The sequence below is a fragment of the Ovis aries genome, chromosome 12 (genome assembly GCF_016772045.2).
Source record: "Ovis aries strain OAR_USU_Benz2616 breed Rambouillet chromosome 12, ARS-UI_Ramb_v3.0, whole genome shotgun sequence".
NCBI lineage: Eukaryota > Metazoa > Chordata > Mammalia > Artiodactyla > Bovidae > Ovis > Ovis aries.
The window spans coordinates 60709981-60729798 of record NC_056065.1 but is presented as its reverse complement, the minus strand read 5'-3'; the positions used below and the strand labels follow the sequence as shown (position 1 = coordinate 60729798).

The 19818-nt window shown below is 43.7% G+C and overlaps 1 protein-coding gene and 1 long non-coding RNA gene across 9 annotated transcripts in view; one reads left to right on the top strand and one right to left on the bottom strand.

Annotated features, from left to right (window-relative positions):
• The first annotated feature begins 2764 nt into the window (after window positions 1-2764).
• LOC121816085 (uncharacterized) lies at window positions 2765-14737 on the top strand. The gene is made up of 2 exons (XR_006055550.2): window positions 2765-4328; window positions 13961-14737. It is a non-coding gene; the product is annotated as an uncharacterized LOC121816085 (long non-coding RNA).
• The window catches only part of CEP350 (centrosomal protein 350), a 156668-nt gene continuing 151078 nt past the window's right edge, over window positions 14229-19818 (bottom strand). For all 8 annotated transcript variants that reach the window (XM_060396663.1, XM_015099343.4, XM_060396665.1 and 5 more), the window contains one exon: window positions 14229-18129. In XM_060396663.1, coding sequence (XP_060252646.1) covers window positions 17965-18129 — 165 coding nt within the window. In that variant the 3' untranslated portion in view covers window positions 14229-17964. The remainder of the gene's footprint in view (window positions 18130-19818) is intronic.

Here is a 19818-nt window from a genome sequence, read left to right as displayed (position 1 = left end):
CATGCCAGGGTCCTTGCCTGGGAAATCCCAGACGGAGGAGCCTGATGGGCTGCAGTCCATGGGGTCACAAAGAGTTGGACATAACTGAAGTGGTTTAGCATATATGTGTGTGTGTGTGTGTGTGTGTGTGTGTGTATGACTGATTCGCATTGATATATGCCAGAGACTACCACACTGTAAAGCAATTATCCTCCAAAAAAATTATGGCCAGACCAAGTCATGTCGCTACTTAAGATTGTTTAAAGTCTTCCGAACATAGTTAAAATGAAATCTGTTACCGACAGCCTGGCTACTCCAAGAGTGGTCCACGGACCAGTGGCATTGGCCTTACCTGGGATCATGTCAGGAATGCGGAATCTCAGGCCCCACCTTGGACTTTCTGAATCTGAACTTTGACAAGGTCCCAGATGGTGTGAAGGCATACTATATTTTGAGAAGGGCATGATCTGGTCCCTCTTTACCTTGCTGACTTCTGTTACCTATCACTCTTCCCTCTGTGAACTACTTTTAAGCCACATAGGTCTTCTCTCTGCTTCTTACATTGTATCAAACATGCTATGACCTCAGGCGCTTGCTCTGGCCAGTTTTCTTTGGACATCTTTTCCTGATCGTTCACATAGCCAGTCCCTCCTCATTGTGCAGGTCTCTGCTTAACACCACCTCCTCCCAGGGGCCTTCTATAAACATCCTGTAGAGAGCAGTTCCTCTTCCCCTCACTAGTCATCACTCTCCATTCACCCTACTTGATTGCTTTCACTCCTCTTAATCTCTATCAGTGAAAGCCATGTTTATTTCCTTGCTTTCCTGTTGAATAGCTTCCTCTCTCCCTCTTCTCTGTTCCAAGAAGGTAAGACTAATGGAGACACAGACCCTCGTCTGTCTTGCACAATCTGGTTACCTGGGGCCCAGGAAGTGCCCGCCCCAGACGTGGTTTCTGAATGAATTAGCAGCCAGTGCTACATCCCTCCCTCTCCCACTTCCTTCTGCTCCTGCCCTTCCAAAGTTTCTGTTCTATTATATGTTCTGGCCTGAGGACAAATCAGGTTTCCAGAGTGCCTGACTCTTGGAATTCTCCAGATCTCCAGGGAGAGCTCTTGCCCATCACCAGTTAAGAAATGAGTTTTCTGGGGAGCACTCAATCTGTTAACAACTTTGAGGATGCCTGCCTAAGTCCAAATAATAATTACACTAAACTGAAGGCACTGACATAACCTTGCTGTTTGCCATGCATTGCTTTAAGCACTTTACTGATACTGAGTAAGCTCACCTATTCTTCAGTTATTCCTAATTACAATGATTTCCTTTAAAAAAAATAATAAACGTGGAGAACAGGAAACAGAGACATTACTGTGCTCAACGTTTCACAGTGAGGAAGTGGCAACAACCACCTCCTTAGGCTCAGGCTGAAGTGCCTCTGCCCTGGGCCTCATGGTTTAGGAGGCCCTCTCTGGAGGGGTCTCTTCCCACAGGGTAGAGAATCCATGGGCCAAGGAGAAAACTCCCACTCACCTGCCCACCAGATCATGCTGGGGTGCCTGGGACTGTGGAATTCCCATCCCAAATGACCATGAGTCTGCTCCCAGGCCTCTCCCCTGGGTTCATCTTGAGGTTGGGCCATGTTCTTGAGTGGGCCCAAGTGGTAGCCAAGCGGCAGCTTTGTGCAAAACACCATGGGCAGAGCTTGAATATGCAGGCGCAGTGTCCACACATGTGTGGCAAAGCCCTTAGGAGGTAGGACAGAGCAGGCTGTAGAAGAGGAAGGGAGGGCCTTGGGCTGGGGCCCACTTTCCCCATACCTCCTCAGTCAGACACAGAGCTCTGCAGAGCCTGAGAGCTCTAAATCCAAACCTGGCCTCCCAGGTCATCGTGGAAGCTTCTGTGTCAAAGTCAGAGGAGAGAACACGTTTCACTTAACAGTGTGTGAGCTTGATTGATGACTTTTAAGTAGTTTAAACATGTAGATATATGGCCTGTGGCCTCCATCTGTCCTCCTGTCCTGCCCCCACGAATGTTAGAGGTGGATCTAAGCGGACCCAGGTCGCCTGTCTCAGGGTGGACTAACCCCTGCGGTAATGGGGTCACACTCTGGCCGTGCCTCTGTGCTCTGGGTGGGGGCCCTCTGATCCCGGGGAGGTTCTCCCCAGTGGCTGTCCTGTCCTCCAGTTGTCCCTCCCCTGGGAGCTCAAATAGTGGCTGTTTCCACTGCGACCCGCAGCCCCTGGGATGCTCTGTCACTGGCAACCCATAGGGCAGAAGGGCTTCGGAACGGCTGCTCTGACTCATGTCCTGACATTGCATATGACTTGGGTTCAAGTCTCAGCCCCACCAGTTGGGCAAATTACGTCATCTCTTGGGCTCTTCTATGTTCTGTCTTTAAGGGTTATATGGGAGCGTCTACATAATTCAGTGATCTTCTCTGAGGCCCAGGGACAATACCTCGTGGTTCTGAAAGTAGCTGCCCAAAGGCCAACCTCGTAGCCCGGAGCTGGAGGGAGCTAAAGTGAAGAGAGGCATGCCTGGTCCCTCGTGGCGAGTCCTGTGCTGGGTGGGTTTGTCCTGCACCCTACCCACTGTGCCTAGGGACTCTAAGGACCCTAGGGAGTCTCGCAGTCCTGGATCGGGGCGAGCTGGCCTCCACCTTCAGAGTTGCCTACTTCCTTTAAGATTATTCCACCTGTGAGCTGTGCTGGTCTGTGGCTTCCCCTTCACTGAGAATGACTGCACCACACACTCAGACCCACCCACACACGTAGCGACGCATGTTGTTTTGTTGTTGAAGAGAAGTCGCTCAGTCATGTCTGACTCTTTGCCATCCCACGGACTGAAGCCTGGCAGACTCATCCATCCATGGGATTTTCCAGGCAAGAATACTGGAGTGGGTTGCCATTTCCTTCTCCAGGGGACCTTCCTGATGCAGGGATTGAACCCAGGTTTCCCACATTGCAGGCAGACTCTTCACTGTCTGAGCCACCAGGGAATCCCCCATGCATGTTTAGATTAGGTAATTTTAGTGGCTGAATATAGATCTACATTTAACAAGAGTTTAATGCTCTCATTGCCTCTCCTCTCATTGTGAAAACCATCTTAGGCAAGATGTTCCTGAGGGTGGAGTTCAGAGCACCAGGGATTTCTAAAGAGCAGGAGGCTGAAGCTGGCATTCCTTCCTCTGTCTTGTTGTGCAGATGTGGGGTCTGAGTTCAGAGACAGGAATCTGATCTCTGTGGTCCTAACCCAGGCTAGGTGACTCTCTAAAGGACCTGGTCAAAGTACTGGCTGTGGACCCAAGAGGATTTCTCTCTTCTCTGCGCAACCATGGAAGTCAGGCCCCAGCAGGCTGTTTGCTAGCCTGTTTTCAGAAGAAAACAAGTCCCCACATTCAGGTCCCGAGCCCTGACACTAGAAGGCTTCTGTTGCCAGATGTAATATATGGCTTTTGATCTGATTATAAGGATTCAAATCTGGCTCCATCAACTTGCCAGCTGAATCTTATTGGGCAAGTTAATTACTTTCCCTATGCCCAATCATAATATCTATTAAATAGGCCTTCTAATAGTATCTGTTTCATAGGATGATTTGCCAATTAAGTGAATTAATATACATTGATACACTTAGATGAAAAGCATTTAGAAAGCCTTCTAAATACTCTGTCATGTGACTTATATTACTAACCATCCGGGGTGGGGGCAGGAAATTGTGCCATTGCATTACATTTTTGATAACCTCTGGGTGATCGTAATGCTGACCTGAGCATAGATGTGTGATGAGGTCATGAGCCCAGGCTGTGGGGGCTTTGCAGCCTGTGCTGAGGGGGTTGTTTCTATTCTAAGCAAATGGGGAGGTATTTAAAGATTTTAACTCTTTTATCAATCCTGAATATTCACTGGAATGACTGATGCTGAAACTCCAATACTTTGGCCACCTGATATGAAGAACTGACTTATTTGAAAAGACCCTAATGCTGGGGAAGATTGAAGGCATGAGGAGAAGGGGACGACAGAGGATGAGCTGGTTGGATGGCATCACCAACTCAATGGACATGAGTTTGAGTGAACTCTGGGAGTTGGTGATGGACAGGGAGGCCTGGCATGCTGCAGTCCATGGGGTCCCAGAGTTGGGCACAACTGAGCGACTGAACTTAACTCTTCTGTGGAGAGTTTTGGGGGGCTTTTCTAGGCTATGAGGACCTGAGGCCTGAGGTTGCCCTCCCAGAATTACATGGAAGAAGATGGAACCTCTCCTGAGCCTTGAGGAAGATGCTTCAATAGAAGGGACAATGACCAAAAATCCACACAGGAAAAGGCTTGGCTTTGGGAGTCAGAGAAACCCAGGTGAGTCTAGGTTGTGTCACTCATAAACTGTGTTTTGGGGCAAGACTGTTAAACTTTCAAACCTCAGTTTCCTCACCTGTACAATGGGGCCTACCTCATTAGGTTGTTGGGAGGACCAAATCCACTGATGTTTGCAAAGAGCCCAGCACCTGGGTAGCTAGTGCTCACTGAATTATCCTGTGAATTGTCACGGCCTTTGTTGGAGGGTCTGCTAGTGTGGAGGTCATGAGGGGCAGCATTGTGCAGGAGAGAGAGAGTGAACAGAGGCAGGAGCAGTCCAGGCTTGAGAGGATGCTGGGGCCTCCATGCGCGGTGTGGTGCCCTTTCGGACCTCGGCCGCTTTCCGCATTCACCAAACCTACTGCTAATTAACGGCGCGACCTCTGGGACCAGGAAAGGGCAGGGTGCGTGCCCATGGGGTGAAGATAAGGGTGTTGGGCTCTTTGAAAAGTTATACTCTCCACTGTAAATTAGTAAGGAAGATTTCTGGTGTAGTCTTCAATTTATGAGACTTATTTTGGCTCCTCTAGAGTGCCTGGACATCTCTGGGAGAACCTTCCTGTCTCTAAGCCTCTCAGGTTGGGGAACAGACCCCTGTTGGTGGAGAAGAGTTCAATACCCCTCCGTGAGGACTCTTGGCAGACACCTGTGACCTCCCCGAGGCCTCCCGCTGTTCAGATGTTCATAGCTGTTGGCACAGTTGTCCCCTGTGGTTGCTGAAGAACTGGTAAATGGAGTCACGCACCAACTAAAATTAAACATGGCCATCATGTGGTCTCAGCCTGTCTCCCCGAGCCTATCCTCCCCACGTGCACCCCGCTCCCGTAAGCCAGCCCACCTGTCTGTGCTCACATTTTCCCTCTGCATGAAGCTCCCTCTCAGACCTCTCTTTGTCAAGCCCAAAGCTCAGGACCCACACCCTTCCGAAAGGTTTTTTTGATACCACAGGCCACAGTCGTCCTCCCCACCTCTGAATAACCTGAATTAATAAGAGCATCCTGCCCCAGTCTTCCACGTTTCCACCAAACGCACAGCACTGACGTCAGGCCAACACCTCTCTTTCCATCAACGCCCCATTCAGTCAGCAGCAGCCCAGGGCCTGCCTTTGCAAGGCACTCCCTCTCTACAGCTCACGCTCTAGTCTATGTCATCAGATTCCCCTGCTACAGCTTCTTCGTTCATTGTTCAGCAGCCAGAGGGAGATTTTCAAAGTACAGACTTGACCTTGTCACTCCCCTGGTTACGGCTCTCCCAGGTGACATACTGGAAGAATAGACCCCAGCCCCACTCCACGGCCAGGGAGGCCCCAGCTCAGCATCTCCCGCCCTCTCTTGCTCACAGGGCTGCAGCCACACCCGTCTATTCTCTATTCCTCATTCGCAGCTGAGAGCCTTTGCAGTGGCTGTTCCCTCTGCCTGGAATGCCCTTCCCTCAGATCTTCTCATCATCCAGATCTCAGCTCGAGTGTTAGCTTTTCAGAAAGGCTTTCCCTGACCCTTCTGTACAGAGTAGTTCCTGCCTTACCCCTTCTTTACCTCACCTGTTCATGAATCTTCATAGATCTTACCACTTTCCTCATTACCCTTCCCTCCACACCCCCGTCCACCTTGCTGTGTTTCACAGGCATGTGGGATCTTAGTTCCCCAACCAGGGATCAAACCCACATGCTCCCTTGCAGTGGAAGTGTGAAATCTTCACCACTGGACTGCCAGGGAAGTCCCAAGATATTGCTTGTTTTATTGTCTGTCTCCTCCTGCCAGAATGTAAGCAAGTAGAACAGCGACCTAGATTTCTTATTTTTTTGTGGGGATTGCCAGTGCACAGAACAAAGCCAGAAAATAGTGGACGCGTGGAATGAATGGATGGATGATGAACTTGGCCCTGGATGGCGGTTACCTAATGGTTTCCTTTACTTATTAACACGCGTGTGTTTTGCCTCCACACCCGGATCATAAATCATGCAAGGGAAATTTGAAGACCTTCCGGCTAATGAATGAGATCAAGAATAATGGTTTTGTCTCAGTGCATTTAAAGCTGGAGAACTTGCTCCATTTTGTGGCTATCTGGTATGTGGTTGTTCCCAACAGTGAAGAGATGGATGAGCGCCCAAGGCCCTTCTGGTCATAATAGAGCACACTGAAGGGTGTTGGCATGATGACACGACCGGTCAGCAAGCGCTCCTCAGTTACACCTTTATTTAGTCACAAACTCATAACTTTGCCAAGAAAGTCAGCAGCTTGGGATATATACATTTGCAGACACTGCTGGTTGTGAAATAAATAGTCACATCCCCATTCTTCTTCCTTACCTATGGGACCTGCCCTCAGAAGGTCCTGAAATTTCCGGATACTTGAAAATCTGACCTGACAATTCTGGATACTTGCTGAGTTTCACAATTTGAGGAGGATGCTGGCCAGTGACGCATCAGGGGAAGTTGACTGGGACTTATGGGAGTAATTGCAAATATTTTTTTTAAGTTAAAAAAGTTGAACTTTGAAAGGGGGGAGGGATAAATTAGGAGTTTGGGATTAGCAGATACAAACCACTATTTATAAAACAGATAAACAACAAGCACAGGGAACTGTATTCAATATCTTCTAATAACATACAATGGAAAAGAATATGAAAAAATAATATACATATATGGATATATCAGAATCACTTTGCTGGACCCCAGAAACTAGCACAGCATTGTAAATCAACTACACTTCAATAAAATAAATTCTTTTTTAACTTTGAACTTCTTTTGCTGACATAAACACATATTTCTTTTTGACTTATATGAATAGCTTCTCAATTCTTTTTTTCTCACCAAAACATTTAACAAAAATTGCAGTAGCAGAGAAAATAATAATAATAACAACAAGAAAGAGACATGAGAGGAAATGGGAATCGGGGCAAGATTGATCCCTAGGCTCCATGAACGCATATTCATTTTCTAGTATCGTTTTAAATGAATTTCCCCTTGTAATTTCTGGGAATAACTCCATTCTCTGGGTAAAAGAGAGAAAGAAGTAGATAGAATCCCTTCCCTTCCTTCTCCCTTTGGATGATGTGTGAGAACAAGGTACTTGGAGCTGTCTGGACACCCGGCCATCATGAGCAAGGGATCAAAGAGAATGAAGTTGACACAAAGCTCTGACATTGCACAGTCATTGACAGATCCCAGCACTGTCTGCCTCTAGATTCCGTGTTGTGTGAGAGGTCCAAGACCCTCTTGTTGATCTACTTTTAGCCAAGTATTCTGTTCCTTGCAGTCAAATGACTATTAGCTGTGAGAGTTCTCAGTAAAATTTATTTTTCATGTTGGTTATTTCACACATTGAGGTCCTTAGCTCTTTTTATAAGCAAAGATGTAGAAACCAAAATGGTCTTGTTTCCAGTCACTGGAAGAGCCCTTCACTGAAGGGCAAAACTGTTAATTGGTTCATCTTCTTCACCAGAAAGGTACAGTTTCTCCTGGCTTCTATTCTGGGTCTCCCAGAGTGATGAAAATAGTGTATGGAGGCTTCTTAAGACAAACCTTCATATTATGTACACTTTGAGCAATTGTTCTATGAAGGAAGTAGAATTAACAAGATACTGGTCTCAAAGGCCAGAAGCGGGAATGGTCAATATTACAGCTCCCAAGAAATTCTTGAATAAATGCCTTTTCTACCCCCTTTCTCTCACTGAAGAAACTCAACCTTGAGACTCAGAGTAGGAATTTGGAGTTTTAAAATTCCACTTAGCTCATCTAATTGTTTAAATCAATTTTCTCAAAATAGTAGTAATAACACTGACAGACCAGTTAGGGAAGTTATTTAGATGATTATTACTTTTCAAAATATTTTGACTGTGCTTAAAATGGGTCATCACACATGCCTCTTTGTATTGTGGAAACTCAGAATCCTGGAATGTGTTTGGAGCTAAAAGAGTGGTTTTGGGTTTCCTGATGTGCATTCTTAAGACAAATTACATAAAATGTATTTTTCAACAATATCCTTGTTCAAACAAAAACACACAAAAATTTGATATCTCCTTACAGATGATGCCAGTGTCACGAAAACAAAATAAATTGTAAGAGTTACAGAGCCAAGGGAAATGTGGGGCTTCTGAATGTAGTTCTACTCAAGTTGACACATTGAAGTCACTAGTTAATGACACAAGAAGACAAATCACTTCCCTACAATCGAACGCACATCTTTAATCTTTTTTTAATATGCAAAAGAACTAAAATATTTTAAATTGTGTTAAATGCACCATTTCAGTTACACATCAACATTTTTTTAATGACCTTGAATCTAATTCTTAGTTGAAACGAAAAATACTTCGGTTGAAAAGCTGTGACCTAAAGTTAGCTTTTGCAGACAGTAGTACTGGAATAGTGTTGACGTTATAAGAGGAAAAGGAGTATAATTCTATCTAAATGTGGTTAGAGAAGTAAAGGAAGAGAAGCTGAATATATGGTCTTTTTGGTGCAGCTTTATCTTGGGGCAGAGGGAGTATTAATTTTTATTATCCAGGTGATTCTTGTAGGGACTTCCCTGATGGTCCAGTGATTAAGACTCTGTGCTCCCAATGCAGGGGGCCCAGGTTCTATCCCTGGTTGGGGAACTAGATCCCACATGCTATAAAAAAAACCCAGTGCAGTCCCCCAGAAAGTTATTGTACATGGCAAAAAAAAAAATTTTTTTTTATTAAACACAGATACACAGAGGAGTCTTCAATCTCATTTCTCTAGTTCGCATCATCCAGAGGCACCCACTATTCATCATTTCATTTCAGATTTTTGATCTGGTCTTTACCTTGGTGTTCTTATACTTTAGCTATTGAATGCCTGTATTCCTCAGGGTTCTCCAGAGAAACAGAACCAATGGAATGCATGTGTGGAGAGAGAGAGAGAGACAGAGAAAAAGAGAGGAACTGTAGGGATTGGCAGGTACAAAATCAGCAAAGAAGGCCAGCAGGCTGAGGTAAGAGCTGATGTTGCAGCTTGAGGCCAAAGGCTGTCTGGGGTCAGAATTCCCTCTTCCCTGTGGGGCCCTCAGTCTTTTTTCCTCCTCCTCTTAAATCCTTTGCCTGAATGGACAAGGCCCACCACATTATGAAGAATAATCAGTTTTATTGAAAATCTGCTGATTTAGATGTCAATGTCATCTAATACATAGAGACATCTAGACTGATGTTTGATCAAATATCTGGATACTTTGGCCTTGCCAAGTTGACACAAGAAATTAACCATCAGATTTGCTAGTATGGTAGATGCATATTTAGTTCTCTGATACCACCCTTCCCTTCCTCATCTTCTCAATATAATAATATCACCATATTCAGCTTTTACAGTATTTTAATGATAAACATTGTTTCTAGTTGAGCCAAGCAGTATGTCATGATTGTTCCCTATTTGTACAACACTGTTTTTCCTCATTTTTTCATTACTCATTCTTTGAACCTATTACTAAGCCTTTTCTCACCTTCCAGCAGCCTACCAATTAAAAGTTTCACATGATTAAAACATCGGGTTATTTCCTACTCTGTTCTCCACCCTCCCTTCCACCAGAGAGCTTCCTTCTCAAGCTGTCCGTCCCCCTGCTCCTGTCTGAACTGACTGTTCCTTAGGTGTGCAAGATAGCTGTCATCCTGGAAATGCCTTTTCCAGGTCATCTTGGGAGTTTCCCTCACAGTCTTCCTGGAACAAAGCCCTTGTTTCTGGATCTCAAGTCTTTACCTTTCATGGTTTATGGGAAAAGGATGCTTGATAAGTAAGGACTTAGCATTTCTGAAAGTGTCCATACTCTGCCTTAACACTTGATTCATTATTTGGCCAAGTGTAGACTTTTGGATGAAAATTATTCCCATTCAGTTTTTGAAAATTCTGCTGTATTTTTCTCAAGGCCTCCAATGTTTCTTCTCAGGAGAATGATGATATTCTTATTCCTAATCCTTTACATGCAATATTTTATTTTTCTGTGCAGAAACTTTAAGAATAGTTTCTTTACCTACAGAGTCCTAATAGTTCACAATGACACAATTACTGGGGGTCTATTTATTGTGCTGGACACCCACTGAACAGTTTCCAATGAGAAACTCATATATTTAATTTCCAGAATTTTTTCTGGTGTCATTTCCTCTTGTTTTCTCTGTTCTTGTTAGATGTCCAGTTAATTAGGTGTTGGATTTCCTGGATTGGTTCCCTGATTTTATCTGTTTCTTTCCTATTTTAATCTACCTTAGTTTTATTTCCTAGAAGGACTTCCTTAATTCTATCCTCTAACTTTCTATTGAATTTAAAATTATGGCTACAATACTTTTACTTTTCAAGAGCAGTATCTTGTCTGACTCTACTCTTTCAGAGCATCTCATTCCTATTTTATGGATACAATATTGCTTCTGCTAGCTCAGGATTTTAATTTTAATTACAGTTTTTGTTCCTTGTGATGTTTTCTTTTGTGCCACTCGTTGTTTCAGCAGAATTCCGCACTCCCCACCCTCTGCCTTTTTTTTTTCCTTTTTGGGTTGGTCTGTTTCCCATAGGTGGTTTCCCAGGTGGCGCTATTGGTAAAGAACCTGCCTGTCAGTGCAGGAGATATACGACATGTGGGTTCAGTCCCTGGGTCAGGAAGATCCCCTGGAGGAGGACATGGCAACCCACTCCAGTATTCTTGCCTGGAGAATCCCATGGGCAGAGGAGCCTGGAGGGCTACAGTCCATTGGGTCGCACAAAAGTTGGACACGACTGAAGTGACTTAGCACACACGTTTCATATAGGAGGCGTCCCCCAAATGGCTGGAGATGGCTGGCTGTTTGTTCACACATGGGTAATGTGCCTAAAGTGTGATGAGTAACTCAGTATGCGTTGGTGGGGCTTTTTGACTGGTCGACACTACTGGAAGGAGATCAGGTGGCAATCCAACTTTTCCTCTGAAGGGGTCTTCAAATGCTAGTACCTACAGGTATTTTCTCCAGTGCTACTCTGCTTTTCCAGAGGAGGGTCCTGCCGTCTTCTCACTTGGGCAGGGTTTCTGAATAAGCTTGATTGGATCTTTCCACTCAGTCCTCAACAACTACAACAAAGCCATCAAAAAACCCAGCTTACTGAATGGCACCCTCACTTAAGAAAAGCCATTTGAAGACTAAGCACTGCGCTCCAACACACAGTGGGTGACATTGAACTTGGACAGGGTGGAGGACCAGGCAATTGCCTGATTAGCATGCACTAGCCAAATCCCAATGCCAGGACACCCAACCGTTCTTTCTCTCCTGCTGGCACACACTTCCTGGGAGTGATATGATCGGGGCCACAGTGGGAGCACCAGGAGGGCCTCCCAGTTCAAATGTGAGGGCAATGCTACCACCAAGTGCCTCCCTCCCGGGAACCCTACACAGAACACGGGGCGCTAGGTTCCCCTGGCCGGGCTGGGACCTCTGACTCAAGTGGGTAATATTACTGGGCATGTCAAGTCCATTCAGAATGACTCCCCTCCCCAGGATGGACTGTCGGGCTCAAGCAACAAGGAGTGGTGGGTCCCGCAGAAGTAGCCGATGAGAGTGTCTTCAGCTTTGGGTGTTTCCTGGAGTGGGAGCGAGGTGGGAACTTGAACTAAGACGCCTCTGTGGTGCTTGCATGACACTCTGAGAAGAATCAGCACAGCGGGCGGGAGAGGAGGCCAACTCAAACAATGCTGGGCTTCTCGTCCCAGAACAAGGCTCCTCTTGTCCCACACTGCCATCTTAATGGCTTGGCCGGTACACAGTGACTTGGACTTTCCTTCAGATCAACAAGAATCACAACCCACATTAGCCAAGGTGGTGATGCACACCTGAATGGCTCTCTCATTCCACTGGGAGAAGGGGGTGGTGTTACTATTAACACGACTGCCAGCGCCTTTTGCTGTGGGCATATTGACAAGGTGGGGAGGCAGAAGCGCCCGGCTTGGGCCGAATGGTTACCATCTGCGCACCCCTAGTCCCCCTGGTCTCCACTTTTGAGTCCAGGCACTGGTGGTTCCTAGTTGAGGACCATCCTCCAGGGAGGCCTGCATGATCATCCTCCTGGGTCTGTTCTTCTAGTGACTCTGGTGATGCGCCATCTCAGGGTGACAGGGAGGCTCTGCAAGTACGCTGCATCTGAGCGGAGGTTCAGGGGGCCCATCACCCAGCTTCGCCTACACATTTGGGGCCAACAATGGTCCTACCAGATTCGGTGCACCTTCATCTGCTCTGTCAGCATCTGGGCAGCAGGGGTGGGGTGGACTGTCAGGAAAGGCAGTCATGTACCACTTCTCGCCTTCTGTATGGTCACGTAAGAATGGGCCTGGAACACATCCTTACCAAGTTAAGAGTCCTCACAGTCTGTACCGGGCTCATCACCCTTCCCTGCTTCAGACTCAGCCTGTACTCTGGCTTCTGCTCCCTTGCCAGCGTCAGTGGCCCTCTGTTCAGGCACGCCCCTAGCTTGCTGTATCTCAGACCCCACAGGAGGTGACAGAGTCCTTCCATACAACACCAAGAGGGGTGTGCCAACCTCTCAGGCTTCGGATGGACCCGCTGGCCATGGGGGATAAAGCACTGCAAGGGACTGGATCCTGGGCGCTTTCTCGCCTCTCTTTCTGCAAGGCAAAGCGGTACCACTCGAGCTTGCAGTGCCGTTGTCTGTTCTCAGTGACCTTACGCACTGGCCTTTTCCATGGGTAGCACTAGCCTGCCTTTTAGCTTTGGCCCTACAGGTGGCCACACAGCTTCGGCCAGCCAGTGAAACAATAATGCCATGCTTCACACCTTTCTCTGTGGCAGCCGCGGCCTCCAGTTTCTGAGCTTTTCTGGGATTTCATGGAGCACTGGCTTGCTTCTCCAGCACTCACCTCTACAGGCACTCATCACTGGAGGTCCCACCAGTGCTGGTCTCACCTTCTACTTAGCTCTGCTGTTAATTGCCTTCCTCCTATCTACTATTTTTGCGTGTTTTCATTCAAGAAAACAGACATTTGGTCTTTATTCCAAGGTTCAAGCTGTCATTACTACTGTGACTTACTAACAAACACAGTATCTGGCAAAAAGCGGGCACTCGAAAGCAATTTCTTAGAACTTGCTGCAATATGGTATCTTTTTCTGAGAACTTCTTGAATGCTCATGGTTGTGTAGCAGGTAAAAGGTGTAGCAGGGACAGACATCAGGAGGCTGCCAGAGGAATTCAGGTGAGATGATGGTGATGACTTCTAACTTGTTGCACCAGAGATCATTCATAATCCTGAACACCATCCATTTCCACCTTTGCAGTACTTTTATTCTTCTGTATGTCTAGCCCCATTCTTCTCCAAGTTTGTATATCTAGAAATAAATTATAGCCACATCACATCATCAGATAGTTGTTCTTCTTTGTTCACTTAATTGTGACTTTCCACGTGTTATATAAGGGTGATCAGAATTCAAGTCACTTAGGAGAAAAGACATTTGCTATGAATGACAAGGAAGAAAACAGAACACAGTGTTGTACTTTATCAGGGAACTCTCCTCTGACTCACTCCCTTGCTCTGTTGGGTCCTTGTATTACATACTCTCAAAACAGCACATGCTTCCTTTGCAGGACTTACCACATTTGTCATGCCCTGTTTTTGAAATTATTTTTTGATGTCTCTCTTTCATCCCCCAAGGTCAAGGATCATGCCTGTCATCTTCATTATCTCCCCTGCACTGGGTACAGTGCTCGGACACGAAGGTGTGCGCAGTGACTGCTGAAGCTGCTCAGACGGTGTGGAAGTGGCATTTGTGTCAAGAGCGCCTCCGTGCAGCCTGCCCTACTCTTTTGCTCAGGCATCAGCACTCTGCTGTCCAGTAAGAGATCAGAAGTGAATTTTACGCAGACTAGCTTTCGAAACTTGGCTCAAAAGGCAAAAAAGGAAATGAACGCCTGACATGAAATTAATTTACAAATCAGTTTATTTACAGATTTTCCTCTTTTCTTAAAGTACATTTCAGTTAACAAATCTATTTACACAGGTGTACATGGGAATTCATCCCAGTTATTTTACAGATCATACTTACAAACCACACCCTAAGTCTTCTGTGCGAAGTTGCACTGGATGTGACTATTGGCTGAAAATGGCCTGATGACCAGGCTATTTACAAATACACAGTAAACGGGTTTGTTTTTTCATGTCTGCACAATACAGTACACACAGGGAGGCTGGGCCTCCCAGGGAACGCTTTGCAATGTGTTTACCGAGAAGGCTTTGCAAAGTTTGGAAGGAAAAGCTATTAAACATAGGTTAATTAAAATGACAGTACCTCTTTTACATCAGTTTACATTTTTTCTTCACATTTTTATCATACAAAGATATCTTATTGAATTGTTGCACAACCAGTTTAAGATGATTTGTAAACATGTAAATTTCTACAATTTGCATTAAACATCATTGTAGTTTCTATCATTTGCTCTTTGAATTAATGTTTTATTCACTAGTATTCTTAAGGTAGTAAAAGAAGATGTAAGTTTGAACTTCTTGCAGAAAAGTTATGAGTCTCTAACGCTGTGCGAGTACACACTTTATTCAAGTATTGCAAAAAGCTAAGGCCACTTTTTTTCAAGACAAGAAAGTGAACAAAATTGTTTTTATCAATAGGCCACAACACTCTTATGAGCAATGAAATCTCTTTTGAAAGATAATTTCTCAGAGACCTGTAGTCACAGAAGGAATTTTCCTTTCTTTTATGTTAAGAAAAACAAATTACCTTCCTTATTAACTACTTTTGAGCTCTTCCCATTTTTCCCTAGAGTAAAAATTCCTGTTTAGACCTGAAGAGGGAATCTATACCCTGTACTTATTTAACCCAGAGTGAAGTACCCTGGATAGCACAAATTATTTTGGACTCAGAAATAAATCTGAAGCCTATAGGTTGGTTTACTGCTAAATTCTGATAGTGCTATTATTCTAAAAGATATTACTGCTGATGCAAAGACCTTTTTCTTAGAGGAATTATGAAGAGTGAAAGAGGATGGGAGTGTGGGGAGAAGGAACAGAGATTACAAAGAGGGAATATTTAGATTCTTGGTTAAGAGGCAGAGCTTGATTAAAAAGATCCCAATATGGAACAAGTGGCTGGGTATCCATGTTTGTTATTCCTAATGCTAACAATGAACCCCTTTTCAATTGTATTCAAATAGTTACAACAGTAAGAAATCTGCTGATTATAGTTTCCCTTGTTTTCTGCTACCAAACTATGGATAATCATTTCTAGCAAAGAGTAAGACTGATTCATTCCTGCCTCTCATTGGAAACCCAAGATTCTCAAGACAGTAACAAGAGCTGGAGTATGTTGGGACTGCTACTACCACATTCTTGGCAGCATTCTTACCAGGGAACTTTAAGTCCAGGATGCTGATTCCATGGACTTATATAATTTTTTTTTTCCTTTTTCTGGAATCACAAAGTCATACAGACTAAAGATAAAACTTTATTAAAAATTGATTTAGGTCGAAATAATGAGGATGTAAAAAAACAACCTATATTCCTATTATATTATTTTCATATTCGCTTATAAAAAATTTACAGCAGCTGTAAAGTTTCAGTATCATAAGGACTATGTAATCCTACAAACAGCCAAAGAATGTAGACAAGATGTTTTTCCGTCTTTCAAACAACACAATTGAAAAGAAAAGGCTTTGCTTTTCCTTGGCTACATGAAAATAATATCTCCACACTACTGGTTAATAACCCCAAGAAACCCTAGCTTCTCTTAATCAATTTGCTCATTATGGCTACAAGACTAGAGCTCAACATCAAAAGCCTAGAAGAAATGCTGGCAACATCAATCTGAGCATTTCCCGAGACCCTATCACAACATTTCAGTGCTTTCCTTATTTGTCAAGAGCTATCATACCAGTCCTTGTGCAAAATGCAAATATTCCAATGATTACTTCAGTAAGTTTCTCATAATAACAAGATGAAACCAAAGAGAATGGAAGTGTGCATAGTGAAACATTTGAGACGCAAAGGCAAGTCTGGAGGAAAGATGCAGAAATGAACGAATGTGCACACCAGAAGATTATACCATCTTTGGGGTTTTCCTAACATATTTTGAAGGTATAACATTCCAGGATATTTTAACTATGAATCCAGTGGATGTCTTCTATCATGCTTCTAATCAGGACCTTCAATATTAAGGCATTGACATTCACGCCTAAGATTATCCACATTCTTCTAGATTGCTTGAAGAAGGATAGGACTGATTAAGAGAAACCAGTCAAGAAGGCAGGGTGCTGAGGCCCCAGGAGAGCATCACACATGCTCTAAGGTAGCAGCTGGAGTCTATATATATTTTTTTTCAGATACAGGTAATAGTTGTGAGAAGCAATGCTGCAAGAGAGGCAGAATTTGAATTTTACAGTGTCTTCAAATCATCTTATCCCATTCCTGCTACTTTCAGGTGATCTTAGAAAAGTTCACTTCTTTTCATGTAATTTAACTGCCTTCTTGGACAGGTGTATGGGTTTGTTAAAACCATAGGCTTCCTGTGCAAAGACTACGAACCATAGAAGCTTCAAGACGGAAGTTTAACTATTACAAGAAGAATCTTTCACTTCTGAATAGGGACATACATTTTCAACTTAATAATTTATCTTAAAATAAATTAAAAAAATGTTCTATAGCGCAAAACAAGCACACAAACAATAGACAGTTATCTTTTTGTCTTTGGTGCACACACTCATTTCCTAAATCATTCAAGTAACAGCGTCTCTGACTTCTTGGGGAGAAATGGGAGCTGAAAGTTTGAAGGCCAAAAATGAATTATTTCCACTTCTGCCATGCCTGGATGCCTGAGATGGTCCTGAGGATCTGTGATTCTGGGAGCAGCTGGTAGAGGTTCAGAAGAAATAAGAAAAGTGCAGGGGTCGACAAGGGGGAGAAGAACCAGCCCTGCACCAGTCCTGTAAGCCCAGTCTTCAGTGAGGGCACATCTCTGTTTTCATGCCCACAGAGAAAAACTAAGCATAATGCAAAAGTTTAAAATTCTTTAGATGGTGCTCAGAAAGCAAGGCTACCATTGATTCCTGTCAACTTGACAGTCCACTTGGTGCTGCTCAATTGCAATAATGGAAGAAAATCATCTTCAAAAGGAAATGAAATGCACTCCACAATGGGAAATAGGCACACATTATCCAACTTGCCTATCTGAAAGCAGTTCAGGGTTTAATACTGTTTATAGAGACTGTAATGTCCATTTTCTGACTTTCATGGTATAAACCAGGATTACATTTCAAAAACGGTATGATGCACATCTATATACCTCTCTTGCCTGACTTCAGACTCAAGGAAGTGATACCCTAGTCTAAGCTAAGAGGTAAGGCTGGTGTTTTCAGCCCTCATCTGAGACCAGTAGGAATACTAACAAGAGGTGTAGGATTATACTGTGTGTCAACATCACGAGTGCAACCCTGCCCACCAAAACCACCAATTAATCCAGTGGACAGTCTCTAAAGGCAAAGGCTGTAATACCAGATAGATCACACTGTCCCATGAACTCCAAACCAGTAGTCTTTAAGAACAGGTACAAGGTCCAGAAGCACTCCTGCTATGATGGAGACGGGGTGTGTATCACGAGGCAGAAAGGCCCAGGACTCATATTAGCACTCAGTGTTCGATTTATTTGCAAGATGTCACACAAGTAGCATTCTCCCCTGTTTTTCACTGATTTGATTCAGAACATCAATAGTATCTCTGATCAAGGTCTCAAAGATCCCATCAGCTAGCTGCATCTTCACGCACAACTCGTCTTCATCATAGTTCACCCACTGGGCCTCTTCCTCGTGAAGCTCCTGTACCTAGAATTTAGAAAACAGAAAGGTTAGAACATCACTGTCACACAAAAGCTAGGAGATTAATGATATTTGCTGACTTTGTAAACCCATGCATGGGAATATAGCCCAAGGAAATAAGTCAGAGAAAAATGGTAATTTATATGATGTTATCAATAGCCCTTTTAAGCTGCAAAAAGTTTGAAAAAACTCAATTGTTGAATAAAAATTTCAAATCTGTCAATCTTGACAATATTCCAGTATTTTATAGATATTAAGGATTGCAAGTACGTTGTCTCTGTCAACACAGGAGAATACATAGGAATTTTAGGGGGAGAGAAGCAAGCAAATTTTTAGATATATGGATTTACAATTATAAAACGCATATATCAAAAGATAATATTGGACATGATTCTGGAGTATATAAATAAGTTAGCAAAATTTCATATTTATGGAGTATTTTTTCCCTTGGTCATGCCACATGGCTTTGTGGGATTTCAGTTCCCCAGAGGTGACAATGGCCAGTACTAAGCACTGGACCCCAAGGAATTTCTCCCCCTCCTCCTTTTGGTATTAGAATATTCTTGAGATGTGCTATTGCTCAAGTTTATTTTAAAAGTTACTGTTATATTTTATAAAAAATGCTCTCTTTGCATTTTAGGATTTGGGGATTCCCAGCTTCCCTAGTGGCTCAGAGGTTAAAGCGTCTGCCTCCAATGTGGGAGACCTGGGTTCAATCCCTGGGTCAGGCAGATCCCCTGGAGAAGGAAATGGTAACCCACTCCAGTACTCTTGCCTGGAGAATCCCACAGACAGACAGGCCGGTAGGCTACAGTCCATGGGTCGCAAAGAGTCGGACACGACTGAGCGATTTCACTTTCAAGGTAAACTAAAAGGAATCAAATCAGAACAAACTGTCCAAGATGCTTTGCCTGTTGACAATAAATGTTTAAAAACTACTTATAAAAGAAACAGGTTAGACTTAATATATGTAATGATATTGTGAGTGGGATGGAGGCCAGGTGGAAGAAGTAGACTGTCAACCCTGAGCCAGTCATGAATTCAGCAAAGTTAACTGCAGTGTAGAGGGTCTCAAACCAAAGTCTTCCTCATTCTATTGTTCTCCTCTATTTCTTTGCATTGATCACTTAGAAAGGCTTTCTTATCTCTACAGTATAACGCCGACCAAATTGTTAACCATTGTCTTCTTCTGCTCTTTTGAATTACAATACCCAAATATCACTTATGAACAAAATTTGAATATGAAAAAAAAGAAAAAGAAAAAAAAAAAACCCAAACCCTGTATAGGAAAACTAGCTGGCAAGACTATCAATTCCAGCAAAATCGTAGCATAAGATAATGCAAAAAAGTTCTTGCATAATAAAAAATGTTTGTAATCCATAAGAAATCATAAGAAAGGAAGGAGACTGTAAATATTAGAATAAATAGGGATTTAAAAGAGTGGCAAGTGTTGCAACTACTTAGGGGAGGAATTAAGAGACAAGAAAGAAAAAGAATAAAGTCAACAATATGTCTAAAAAAGTACCTGAGGGAACTGGAAGAACTGGGGAAAGGCAATATTCTAAGAGACAATAGCTGAGAATTTTCCAGAATTGAATAAAGATAATGAATCTACAGATTCAATAAGCACAGGGAATCCAAAGTAGGAAGAATAAAAATAAATCCATGACTAGACATAATCCAGAGAAACTGCCG